At 36.8% G+C, this 13,580-nt stretch overlaps 1 protein-coding gene across 1 annotated transcript in view; it reads left to right on the forward strand.

Annotated features, from left to right (window-relative positions):
* The window catches only part of LOC131864175 (receptor-like protein 45), a 32,958-nt gene extending 30,064 nt beyond the window's left edge, over window positions 1-2,894 (forward strand). Inside the window, exon 5 of the mRNA XM_059215193.1 lies at window positions 2,628-2,894. Coding sequence (XP_059071176.1) covers window positions 2,628-2,894 — 267 coding nt within the window. The remainder of the gene's footprint in view (window positions 1-2,627) is intronic.
* The last annotated feature ends 10,686 nt before the right edge of the window (window positions 2,895-13,580 follow it).

Raw genomic sequence — 13,580 nt, forward strand, 5'->3', positions numbered from 1 at the left:
CTTTCACCTAGGAATAGGAAGAAGGATTGCATTCTTGTTCTCTCCTTTTCTTTGTTCTAGATGATATTATATTTGTCTAAGACAACTCCTATTGGAGGGGGATGTGTTTTGAACAAATATCTCTTCTCCTCCAAGGATCTCCTTTATACTTATAGAAAGATATCTCTTTTCACCTATCCTATCCTTTCTTGAAGAGTATTCCCTCTCTTGTACAGTGGGACATTCTTGGAACCAGAGGGCAGCCTCTTAGAGCAAGATGTCATCACTTTTCATTTCATGGATTTTTCGGAGGACTGTGTGCATTTTCAATAGGGTCCCGATGAATTTTCTCCTAATTTGTAGGTAAGATCCGTATCAGTCTAAATATCTCAAATCCGTAGTTACAACGCGATCTAGAACCGGTAGCTCCTCATTTCACTTATTTTATCTCCCTTTCCTGCATAGTCATCAAATCAACTTTCCCATTTACAAAAGAGGGAAAATCACACTTCAACCTTTGCAATCCACTTGGTATTCACATCCTTACTCCCTTTGGATTTGAATCAAGTGGATTCAAGCCCCTCTTTTGAATGTAAATTTCTCCCAAGTGAAAATCATCCTAGTGACTTCCTTTCTCTCTCCTAGGTGGGGAGTCACTAGGGTTCAATTTTCCACTTTACAACTACAAAATTGCGATATTTTATAATGCATTTTAAAAAAAAAAATTCTCTATGGGGGCATGAACCCTAAAATCTAATTGGAGGATCTTTGGGTGGCGACAATAGTGGTGTGTAAGTGGCCCCACACCCCTTATTAGGTACAAATATCCAAATGTGTCTAAATAAGACTATTTCTCAGTGAATGCATCTTCCTTGATGGAAATTAAAAACAATTTTAGGAGTAATTATCTACATAGGATTTATAAGGTTGATGGAACCTAATTCCTAATAGATAAGACATATATATGCTGAATTACTAAACCTTTGACCATTAAATTCACTTGGATTTATTTTATTTATTTCAACATTTACCTTTTGGACCTTTATTCAAATACAAATCACTAATTGAAACATGGTGAAATTGAGAGAACTATCTTTGAAAAAATATTCTATAGCATCATTATAATTATGTAATATGATTAGATTTTATAAAATTGCATGAAATAGATTGTGTTTTGTCAATAACAATTGAAGCCAGGTAAATTGTATTAGAATTGTTAAAAACCCAATCAACTTACAACGATTCTTTGTATGGATTCTTTCTTTCATGCATGTCATATTTTCATGATGTTAAATGCAACCTAAATTAACAATTATAAAAGTCATAATGTACACTTTACTTGATAAACTTCTCATCTATGATACCATTCAAATTTATTGATATTTCAATTAATGATTTATCGTTCTAACTTTCTAGATCCCTATATGTAAAATAAATCAATAATGACCATGTATTTATTTCATATAATTAACTTTATTTCTTTTTCAATAATATATTTCACTACAAGTCAATATACCATATTATAATATAAAATATTTCTAATGTCCTCTATAAAGTGAAAGTTGACTTAAATATTTAACAATCAACGATTAAATTAGAAGTAACATGACCAAAGATTTTCAGAGGAAAACTAAAGTATTTTTTCAAAATCAACGGTGAAAGAGGTAGCCGTAATTGTCAAACAGATGATAATCCATTGGGTGATGCATTTGTCACGCTCATCGAGCTTTTCCTTGTTCAACATGGCAAACGACTAGTTGATTTAACCAGTGAATGCAAATTGAATGTCCAAATGCGTATTCGAAAGGTTTTCAAGGTAGCAACTTAAATCATTCAGAGTCGAATCAAACCGCAAGTATTCGTTTTCAGTCATTTATGGCCACCTAATTTAGACTTTCTTTCTAGTGATCCTTTTCGGAAAAACCAAAAGGTCATATAATTGAATTAGAAAATACAATTGTATTTCAAATATTTTTCAGGTAGCCACTTAAAAAATTAAGAGTCAAATCAAATCGTGAGTTATCATTTTCAGTCATTGATGGCCACCTAATATAGATTGATTTCCTTGTGAGCGACTCTTCCTAACAAATTAAAGTCAATTAATTGACTTATAATATATTATAAATTAGATTTGTACTACAAACATTTGTGAGGTAGGGACTTGAAGCATTTAGAGCCAAACCAAACTGTGAGTATTCATTTTCAGTCATTGTTAGCCACCTAACATAGACTCACTTTCTTTTGGTCGACTCTTCCCAAAATATTAAAGTCACTTAATTGACATAAAAAATAGAATAAATTAGAATTGTAGTAAATAGATCTTTGGTGAATTTACATAATGTGAACATTATTTTAAATTATTATAAATGTTTATAAGAAAATATTTAAGATTAAAATATTATTCAAAATATATGTAATCAATTAAAAATATTTTCAAATATTTTTTAATATTTCTTTGTAACCTTTTATTTAAAAGTCAATTAATAATTACTAATTCAAGATATATATATATATATATATTTAAGGAAAAAAATATTAAACATTCAAAAAATAAAATTAAATAGTTAATAAATTAAGATATTTATAAGACAATAATTTTATTACAATATTGATTTCTCTAAGGATGGCCTTCATGCGGGTCTGCGCAGGAGGCCGAGCTAGGGTTTCGCGGCCCTAGCTCCCAGGCGATGCTGATGTGGGTTCACACGGGGCGGGGAGTGTTGGGTGTCGGGGGAAGACGGAGGAGGAAGGAGTTGCTAGGGCTCGGTGGTGGCTGTGGGGGTGGTCGCCAGGAGGTGGGAGGGTTGAGTGGGGGTGGGGTTTTGTTGTTGCAGCCGAAGCTTTCCCGGGGGTTTGGGGTTTTAGGTGGGCCGATCCTTGGTGGTGCGAGTGAGGGGAGGGGCCTTGGGTGCTGAGCCCCGTGGGGAGACCTAGGGGTGTGGGCCCTCAGCCGTTGTCCTTGTTTTTATTTTTTATTTTTGTGTGCCTCGATGGTGACTTTGGGTGGGGAAGCCTCGCAGGCGATTCCAGCTATGGATTTCTATGCTACGGTGGGCTCAAAACACCCATTTCAGAATGTAAAGACGTTTAACAATAACCTATTCTCTTTTGATTCGGGCTCTGGGAGTGCTGGTAGCTCATGCATGGTGAAAATTAATGGTTGCCTAGAGAGATGCAGTGAGAGGTTGAAGTTGATCATCCCTCCTAAGATTATAGTTGATGACATTGAATACTTTTCAAATCACTCGCTATACTGCAAGTTCTTGGGAATGAGGGTTTCATTGCATTTTTTGGAAAGTTGGGCCTAGCGGACATGGGCACCGAAAGGGGAAATGGAGATTATGCTGCTGGCAAATAACTATTTCATGGTTATGTTCAACTGCATGGAGGATCGCAATAGGGTCTTTGAAGGAGGTCCGTATTTTTACAACCAGATGGGATTATTCATCAAACCTTGTCATGCGAGGTTTAATCCTTTAGAGGAGCTCCCAAATAGAGTTCCGGTGTGGGTTCAGCTACCACATCTTCCAGTGGAATGCTATCGAGAGGATGTGCTACAGATGCTCGCTGCTTTGCTTGGGAGGCCAGTGGGATCCTCGTTGCAAACTCTGGGGAGAAAGGTAATGACCTTTGCACATATCTGTGTTGAAATAGATCTTAGTAAACCCTTGCCAGATGCTATAGATATGTGTGTAGGCTCTTATTCATTGGTTCAACAGCTAGATTATGAGACTTTACCATTTTGCTATCGTCTGTATCATGAGTACGGTCATTTATAGCGTAAGTGTCCTAGATACAAACCGGTAGTGAGACAACCTTAGCAGTCAGAACTAAGCCTTGATAGGGCTGAGAAAGGGAAAGCTGTCATGTCGGGTGTGGTAGAGGGTGCTGATGGTTTTGTCTCAGTTAAGACAAAGAATAGGAACATAGGACAAAAGAGACCCTTACAGGAGAAACGGGAGGAGGATACCTTTAACAGATTTGAGGCCCTGGATGACCTGAGCCATCAGGAAGTTAACCCAGGGTTTACCCCTCTAGATTAGGGTGCATCAGGAGGGGTGCTAGAAAGTGTGATGGAGGAATCTTTTCAGGCCTTTCTAGTGATTGGAAGCCAGCAGATGGAGATGGACTAGATAGTTGGGGCTCAGTTGGGCCTGGCTCCTATTATTGAGGTGAACCTAGCTGAGGGGGAGGGTTCTCTGATAGCTTTCAAATTGGAACTGGTTGGGGTGAAAAGTAATAAGACAACCATTCACCTAGGTCTACATCAAAGAGATATTAAGAAAAGTGCTTCAGAGAAGAACTCAAAGGTTGGCAGAAAGAAGGATCTGGATAAGATCAAATTGATAGGTGAGAATTTGGTTGAGTTAGGGTCAGTGAAGACTTTGGATTCACACTTTTCCAACCCTCCTAAATGATTGTGCTCTGATGGAATGTAAGGGGCTTGAACAATGACCCTAGACAAAAAGCTGTTCAGGATTTGATTAGGAATCACTCACCTAATGTCCTTTTCTTGCAAGAAACTAAACTTACTGTGGATAGTTGATGGGTCTCGTACCAAAGTTGTGTGGGCGAGGCGAGTGTCAGTGTGTTGGGGCAGCTGGTTCCTCGAGAGGGGTGGCCTATCTTTGGAACCCTTTAAGGTTCTACCCTATCTAGTGGGTTGCCTCCAGATCCTCTTTATCTGGGGTACTGGCTAGTCTTGAGACTAGGGAATTCATCTTGTTTTTGAATATCTATGCTCCCACTGATTTTCAGGGTAAGCAAATCTTATGGTCACATGTGTTAGGTGTGCTTAGGTTGGCCCCTTTTCATCCTTCGATTATGGCAGGAGACTTCAATGCCATCCTAGAGTTGAGTGAAAAGAAGGGGGGCGTAATGTGGTTGGAACCTTCTTCTTTCCTTTTCTAGGATAGTACCTCCTTGCTGCAGCTAGTTGACGTCAAGCCTAGCAATGGTTTGTTCACTTGGAACAACAGGAGGGTGGGAGAGAATTGGATTGTTGAACGATTGGATCATTTTCTGGTTTCCTATTTTTGGATTGGCAGGGTGTGGTCCACATGTTCTGAGATTCTTGACTGGAGAGGGTCGGATCACTGGCCCATCAAGCTAGTTTCATCTTCGGCTCGGGTTGCCCATTTGCCTTCATTCAAATTCCAACTTATGTGGCTTTGGGACCTGTCATTGCAGGTTCTTGTTGAGGACTGGTGGAGGAAAGGGAGACCAGCCTTTGGCACTACCATGTACTCTTTTGCCAAGCAACTGTAATTTGTTAAGCTTCAGCTTAAATAGTGGAACCGTCAAGGTTTCGGGAACATTTTTCATGAGAAGAAAGCTTCTCAAATCACACTGAATGAGATCACCAATAAAATTAGGGAGCATGGGTTGTATGAGGAACTACTTAGAGAGGAAGACAGGGCTGTCAAGGTGGTTGAGGAATGGGAGCTTCGGGAAGAAATATATTGGAAGCAAAGAGCTCATATTGACTGGTTGAAGGAGGCGGACAAGAACACCGCTTTCTTCTTCAACTCAGTGAAAGCAAGAAGACACGAAAATTCCATTCCCGTATTGGTTAATGACAGAGGTGAGTTATCCTTGCAGGAGATGTCTAGGGAGTCTCTCCAGTTTTTCCAGTCCCTCTTTAGGGAGGACTCTCAGGGGGAAACAGTGGAGGAGAATCTGGTTCTGGATTGCATCCCTTCTCTTGTCTCAAGGGAGATGAATGAGCAGCTTTTGTGTCCTATTTTATTGGAAGAACTTGAGAGGATTGTCTTCCACATGAGGAAAGGAAAGGCTTCTGGACTGGATGGGTTCCTGGTTGAGTTCTTTCAAGAGTTCTAGGATATAATTAAGCTGGATTTATTGGAAGTAGTCCAGGAGTCCCAGAGGAATAAACAGATGCTTAGGGCATTGAATGTGACCTTCATTGCCCTAATCCCCAAGTGCGAAGGGGTCGACCAGTTAGGCCAGTGCCACCCGATCTCCCTCTACAATGTGATTTATAAGATCATCTCTAAGCTGATAGCAGATAGATTGAAGAAGTGCTTGGGGAATGTTATTTCTGAGGAGCAGAGTGGGTTCATGGAAGGGCGCCAAATTCTAGATGGGGTGGTCATTGCTACGGAGACCATTCATTCTATGGCAACATCCAAGGAAAAAGCTATGTTTATCAAGCTGGATATGGCTAAGGCGTACGATAGAGTTCAGTGGTCCTTCCTTCAGAAGATCCTCAGGGCTTTTGGTTTTGTGGAAGAGTGGATCCTCTGGGTTATGAGTTGTGTTACGTCCACCTCTTTCCTTGCGCTCATCATTGGAGACCATACTCATCTATTTGGTGATTCTAGGGGTCTCCGCCAAGGAGATCCTCTCTCCCCTTATTTATTCATTCTTCTTGCTAAGGGTCTGGGGAGGTTGACTAAGCATAATGTGGGCTGGGGTTTTTTTTAGGGTTGGAGATGGGGGAATGACTTGCAGCCGCAGTCTCACCTGCAGTTTGTGGATGATACAACCCTGATGGGGCTTGCTCGGATCAACGAAGCTTCAAATCTGTGTAAGGTCCTAGATGTTTATCTTGCAGCATCTGGCCAGATGATCAATGAGGATGAATCTTCCATCCTCTTTTTTAACACTCCTGAGTCTATTCAAAGGAGGATTGCTCTTATCTTGAGATTCCAAGTTGGCTCCCTGCCCCAGACGTATTTGGGTATTCCTATTTCTCCTGGAAACCCCTCTAGGGAGTCGTGGCAAGGGATCTTGGATAAATTCCGCTCCAAGGTTGAACACTGGATTCATAGATGGTTATCCTTTGTGGGGAGGGTTCTACTAATTGAGTCGGTGGTTCAGGCTTTGCCGACCTATCGATGTATGCTTCAGGTGGCTCCTAAGTGGTTCTTGAAGGGTTTGGACTCTCTGGCTAAGAAATTCTTATGGGCTGGTAATCTCACCTCTTCCAAATGGAGTCTGGTCAATTGGGACCTGTTTTGTAGGCTGAAGTAGTCTGGGGGGCTTGGGTTAAGGTAGTCTATTCTATTTGGGGAAGCACTTACTACTAAATTATTCTGAAGGTGGTGTGTTGAGCAGGACCGAGGCTGGGCTAGGATTTTGGCCAACAAATATATGCAGAGGATCCCGATGGAGGAAATCCCTAGATATCTACTTGAAGGAAAGGGCTCATCGATCTGGTACACTCTCAAGAGGGGGGCTTCTCTCATTAAGGCAGGGCTTTTTTGGATCTGCAGAAGGGGGGAAGAGGTTCTTTTCTAGAATGATTCTTGGGATGGATACCCTCCCATTCTTGATCAGTTTCCTAACCTTGGAAACCTGGGCCACAGGTTCTTGGAAGCTGGATGGTCAAGGGTGAGTGACTTTAAGGCTATCTATAGGCGCGGTCGGCTAGAATTGGAGTGATGGAAGACTCCTAATGAATGGCTGGTGGTTGGGATGGAGGAAGAATGTGCAGAGTTGTAGGGCATTTTGGCGAATAGACATTGTAGCTCCATGAAGGGTAGGGATGGGATTGCTTGGTCTCCAAATCCTAAGGGCATTTTTTCTATGGCTAGTGGTTACTAGGAATTGTTGAGTCAAAGACTTGAGGGAGAAGAAGTGAACTGGTGGAATTAGGTGTGGAATAATGCTTCTTGGCCGAAGTGTAACTGCTTTGCCTGGACTTTGGCTTGGAATAGATGTCTAACTTGGGACAATATCTGCAAGCGAGGATTCCTGGGGCCTTCTATCTATGTTTTATGTGGTAACGGAGAGGAAAATTCCTCACACCTATTCTTCAGATGCCCCTTCTCTATGATGATCTGGCACTATTGGTGGGGGGTGTGGAAGCATCCTTGTGTCCATGCGGACTCTCTGGTGGAGTTTTGGAGCAGTTTGGGCAGACCTCCTATTCCATCCTCCTTCCTCCAGATGGTTTGGTATATTGGGCCCATCTTCATTCTGTGGTAGATCTGGCTTGAAAGGAATAGGAGGATCTTTCAGGAGGCCAAATTGTTTGTTCAACAAGTTTGGAATAGGATCATTGTTATGATTTGGGAGACAGTGGAAGCTAAATGTGAGGTGAATTTCTCGTTGGGTAGAGATGAGGCAGATATTGTGAGTAGGCTTGGATTGCAGGAGTTGTCTCCTGACTCTGCTTGTATTAGGAAAGGGAGACAGGCTATGAAGAAGGTGCAAAGGGTTGGAAGGTGGACACCCCCTCAGGATGAGTATATCAAGATCAACACTGATGGCTCATCTAGGGGCAACCCAGGCCCTACTGGTGTTGGGGGTGTTGGCAGGAATAGTAGGGGGGAGGTTGTTTTCTTCTTTTGGGTGTATAAAGGGTATCAGTCTAATAATTTTATGGAGGGTTTTGCGATTCTTTATGCACTTGAGTGGGCTTTGGCGAGGGGTTTTAGGAAGGTGATTTGTGAATCGGATTCACAAATTGTTGTTAACTTGTTGTCTGATCAAAAGGTGAGTGGGATTCAGTGGCAGTTGGCAGGGATTGTTCAGCAGATTCTTCAAATTAGCTCTTTAATGGAGCAGGTGTCCTTCATCCATATTCCTCATGAATGGAATGGTGTGGCTGACTATTTTGCCAAGTGGGCATCGGAACATGATAATGAGTGGAAAGTGGAAGGCTGGGAGCATCTCTTTGGGGATTACTGTCAGGAATTGCAGAAGATTCTCACTGAGGACATGGGTGGCTTTGAAGCTGGTTGATTTGTGGTTGGGCTAGTTGTCCTTTTCGGGGGCCTCGGGGCTCTAATTCTTTTTGTAATGCATGTTTCTAATTCTCAATAAATTTTTTACCCTTTTGCAAAAAAAAAAAATAAATAAATAAAATTTTATTACAATATTATTTTGATTTAATAAGTTAATTAAGTTGCACACAAATAATAGCTAATTTTAACTATTTATAAAATTATTTATAAACATTTTTCTATGTTACGATCATATGATTTTAGTGATGAGACATATTATCGAGAAATTCAATTTTATTTTTTTAAAGCCTTCTTTAATAAATATATATTATCCATGTAAAGGACTCATCATATATTTCTCAATAGTCTATCTTTGTGTTTACTTAAAAGGATACAAACATGCATTATGTTATATAAGTTGAACAAATTTTAAAGGCAAATATAAATGCTCAATGTAAAGAGTAAAATGCAAAGCTAATCAAACTTTAAAAAAACCATTAGAACATTGGACTCCCTTACATTAACCATTTATGGTTTCTCTTGTAAAAAATAGGGAAATTCCCATGCAATGAGTTCCATCTAAATATGAATTCTATGATGATGCACTAAATGGGATGCTAGGAAATATGATGTGGTTAAGGGATTCTCTGTAATTTTTAGTTCATCCTCATTATTTATGCATTCATTTTACATTTATGTACATTTAATACTTGTTTCATGCTTCAAATCGCACAATGTAATGTAATATATTAATCTTCATCCTCACTTTTATGATTTCTACGTTTTAATAATTAGATCTTCAACCTAAAATTAATTAGTTGAAAACATAGCTTAAACCATGGTACATTTTTTGTTTACATCATAAAGCACATTCAATACATAGAAGGAAAATTTACAAGTTGCAAAGAAAAGTGATGTGATAATAATAGTATCAAAAGGAGAAGTAAAATATGGTAATAATCCACAAAACCATCACATGTCATAGGTAAATATTAATTATCCTCAATTTTGTGGGATCATACTCAATATATCTTCACTATGAACTAAAATGCATAGGAAAGAAATTTTCTAATTAAAAATGATATCACGTCCCATTTATCATTTATTTTTTCTTACATTATTATTTCACTTTTATTGATGGATCTTTATATCAATATTTAAATTTTGAAGAATATTAAAGGAATTAAATATACAAAAGTGGACATACTATAATCATAAATGAAAACCCAGTGGACATACTACATTAACCAAGACAATGAAAATCCAATGGACATACTACATTAACCAAGACATTGTTAGTGAACAAAAATAAAATATATAGAATGAATTGTACAATCTATAAAATTAAAAGCATTCCAACATATCAATATTATTGAAAATACATACAACTTGGAAACAAATTACAGTATACATTTTTTTTCACTCCTCCAATATTTTTAAAAAGATATAATATAAAAACAATAATAATATAGGAGATTTTTACTATAAAATTATATAAATTATAGGTAGAGTGTTTGTACTCAAAACAGACATTAAAAATTATCTTTTTGAACCAATATATTTCTTTTTGGAGTTCAATGAACATATGTTAGTTACATCAATGATCTAATTTCCTAACAAAAATGTAGAGTTATATATCAAAAATTCTAATTTTTTGACATAATTTACTAAATAAATTTAATCTCATTGAAGAAAAGATTGCAAGATATGAATAAAAAAGATTTGTCAACAATGACTTAGAATATTTGGGCAAGTGCAAAGTAATGAGTCACAAATTCGCGCAAGTCCACATGTTGGAAAACACACTCTTATAAACAGGGGCCCGTTTTCAAAAAACGGGGGCCCGTTTATGTTTCAGGCTCCCAAGCCAAAAGGTAACGGGGGCCCAAAGCAAAAATAAACGGGCCCCTATTTTGTTCTAAAATGGGGGCCCACTTTTAAACAAAACGGGGGCCCGTTTTTTAAAATGGGGGCCCGTTTCTAAAAAACGGGCCCCCGTTTCTAAATCACATTTTTCCTTTTTTTTCCACAAGCCACCCTTGTTTGAAAACGGGGGCCCATTTTGTGGAATTTGATTCCACAACCTGCCACTTAGCTTGGGATTAGACCTAGGATAGGCCTGGGATGGCCACACCTGAGACATGGACCTGCAAATTCAAATCTCCATGAATGATAGCACAAATATGAACTTCTGAAATAGTTTACGTGCCTCTAATCAGAGAATTTTTATACAAAATTAAAACCCATTTCAGACTATACTGTCTAGATTCTAAATATGTAAAAAAATTTAAAAATTGATTATTTTAACTATTTTTAATTTAATTTATACTAAATCGGGTCCATAAATTTGAAATATTAACTAATTTTGTTAATTTAATAACTTTTTTATTTTAAAGAATTTTGGAAAAAAAATTATATGTCATCAATCTACACAAAATTCTTTTGTATTTAAAAAAAAAAAACCAAAAAATGTTAAGTTTATATCAAATTATGTGGGTCGTACACGTCAAATTTTTAAAAAGATAATTACGGCCATTAAAAAATTAATTAAAAAAATATTAGAAAAAAAAATACAGAAAAATATGCTCATCAATCTTTAGTGTGTTACAAACCATTTCCCAAAATGGTTTGAGAAAATAATTTTAATTGTGTCAAAAAGTGTGGGTCATACACATGCATCGTATGGTCCTGAAACATGCATTTTTAAAACATAGTTTTCAGAAATCCATTCAAAAAGTTATTTTTTATTATGTGGGTATTAAAATAAATTACATATTTGGAAAGTACACTCAGAGGGATATCTTTTATATTACTAACTTTTTCCAAGATTCAATCTCTAAGTGTTTCAAAATTTAAGGTTAAATGAGACAAAATCTAAAAATTATGGAAAACACTTCCACTTTTTGGCCAAAAAGTGGACTCATCTTCTTGCACTGACCCATTTTAATAAAATGTAATTGATAGATGTAAATAAAGATAGATTCTTAAATGTAAACATAATATCTAGTTTGTCAACTTAAACAATAAAATGGAAAATGCAACATAATTCCTCCATAAAAATTAATGAATGAACAAAGTTAAAAATTACAAATAATAGATGAAGAACAAAAAATACAAACAAGTCAAGGCTTGGCACCTAGCTTAATTGGTGAGAGCTTCTTGTGGTAGGGACAAGGTCACAAGGTCTAGTCACCCAGGAATCACATGGTATTAGAGGGTATGTTGTGCCAACATCACTAGTCACATTAAAAGGATACCTGGCACACAGGAATTTATAGGGGGCTACCTGATTCTTGTAGTCCAAAAAAATATAAAAAAGAAAAAGGAATCGAAACACAATAGAATTTCTCATAGAAGAAAACACAAGGTACTTGCTTCTACCTGATAATAATAATAATAATATATACCAAACTATCATAATCCTTAAAACTATTGCAACATGGTAGGGAGATGCAAGATGAATCATTTTGATACCAATGATGTAAAGACGTAAATCGTGCCAACTTCAATAATAAACGAAATACTCTTTATTCTTAAATAAACTCATAATTCCTTTAATAAGTCTATTTCATTCCACTTTTCCTTCCATAGCTTCATTTGATCATTCCATTTATATCATAATAAACACGAAATTTCTATTAAAGATAAAGATTCTTCATTCAATAAATCGATATAAATAGTATCTCAATCATACAATACTTAGGATTTTCAAGTTGCCTTAAGTTCAATAAAAAAAGAATACAAAGTAAAGGGTGAGATGCGTCCTTTGATCTGCAACCCAAGCTATCTTCAATACAATCTTTAGAATGAAGAAAGGAACAAGATTCAGGTTATTTTTCCAACCAACCTTGGAGCTGACACTTCCTTGGAATTGTTAGTCAATTAGGAATACTCGACCCTGCACGAATTGCTTAGCAAAAGAATTCGATAGACAAGATGGAATCTGGTGTGTGCCTAGATGATACATGCATTTTCAATTTTCTAATTCCATTAAGAAACAAGCAAGATCAATCAAGGATATGGTAGATAACATAAAGAAATCCATCTGTTTCAATGGTCAATAAGTTACTTGGCCGAGTATAATGCCATGCATAGCAATAAAAGATAGTTTGGAAAAGAAAACTATTCTCTATATAATTCCACATTTGGCACCTGTCCCGGAAGGTAACTTTCCAAAAACACAAGCCTATCTAGCTTTGTTCATATGAATCTAGAATAAATATATACAGAAGACAATCTTTCATTTTTCAATTCTAGCTTCCTATTTCTCGCAAGATAAAAATACAATGTTAAAGAAGACAATCTTTCATTGAATAAAAAGAATCAATCTTTTGTTACAACCAATCCTATCTGACATGAAGCAATCTTTCATGGATAAAAAAATATATATATCTGAAAATAAAATGATCTTTCGCTTCTATCTTTCCAGCAATTTAAAGACAAGAATTAAATATTAAGACGGTGTAACACATGTATGTATCTTTACATAAAAAGTGAATAAAAATGATTACACATTCTTTTATTCAATTATGAAAAAATTTAAATAGCGTAAACATTAACTTGCATTCTATTTCTTATGGCTTAGAATTTCTATGTTTATATCATCTAAGCTCTCTATCTTTCCATGTGTTTTGGTTTGTCTACCTCTTTTCTCAAATACCATATTTCGTTTAATACTAATATGTGACTTTTCATGATTTATGAATTCAACTAACTGAATTTAGTAAATATTCTATGAGTATTAAGTAAGACGACATTCCATAATGCACATACCTATATGGCTTCTTCAAACGATATACCAAATAATCCTCATAACTTCTAATGTAAGGATCAAATTCAGAAGTATAACTCTTTTCTTCACAAATTCAAAATAAGCTTCAATTCTTAATAATTCTTTACCCTAGTATT

Source organism: Cryptomeria japonica, unplaced genomic scaffold (assembly GCF_030272615.1).
Source record: "Cryptomeria japonica unplaced genomic scaffold, Sugi_1.0 HiC_scaffold_79, whole genome shotgun sequence".
Taxonomy (NCBI): Eukaryota; Viridiplantae; Streptophyta; class Pinopsida; order Cupressales; family Cupressaceae; genus Cryptomeria; species Cryptomeria japonica.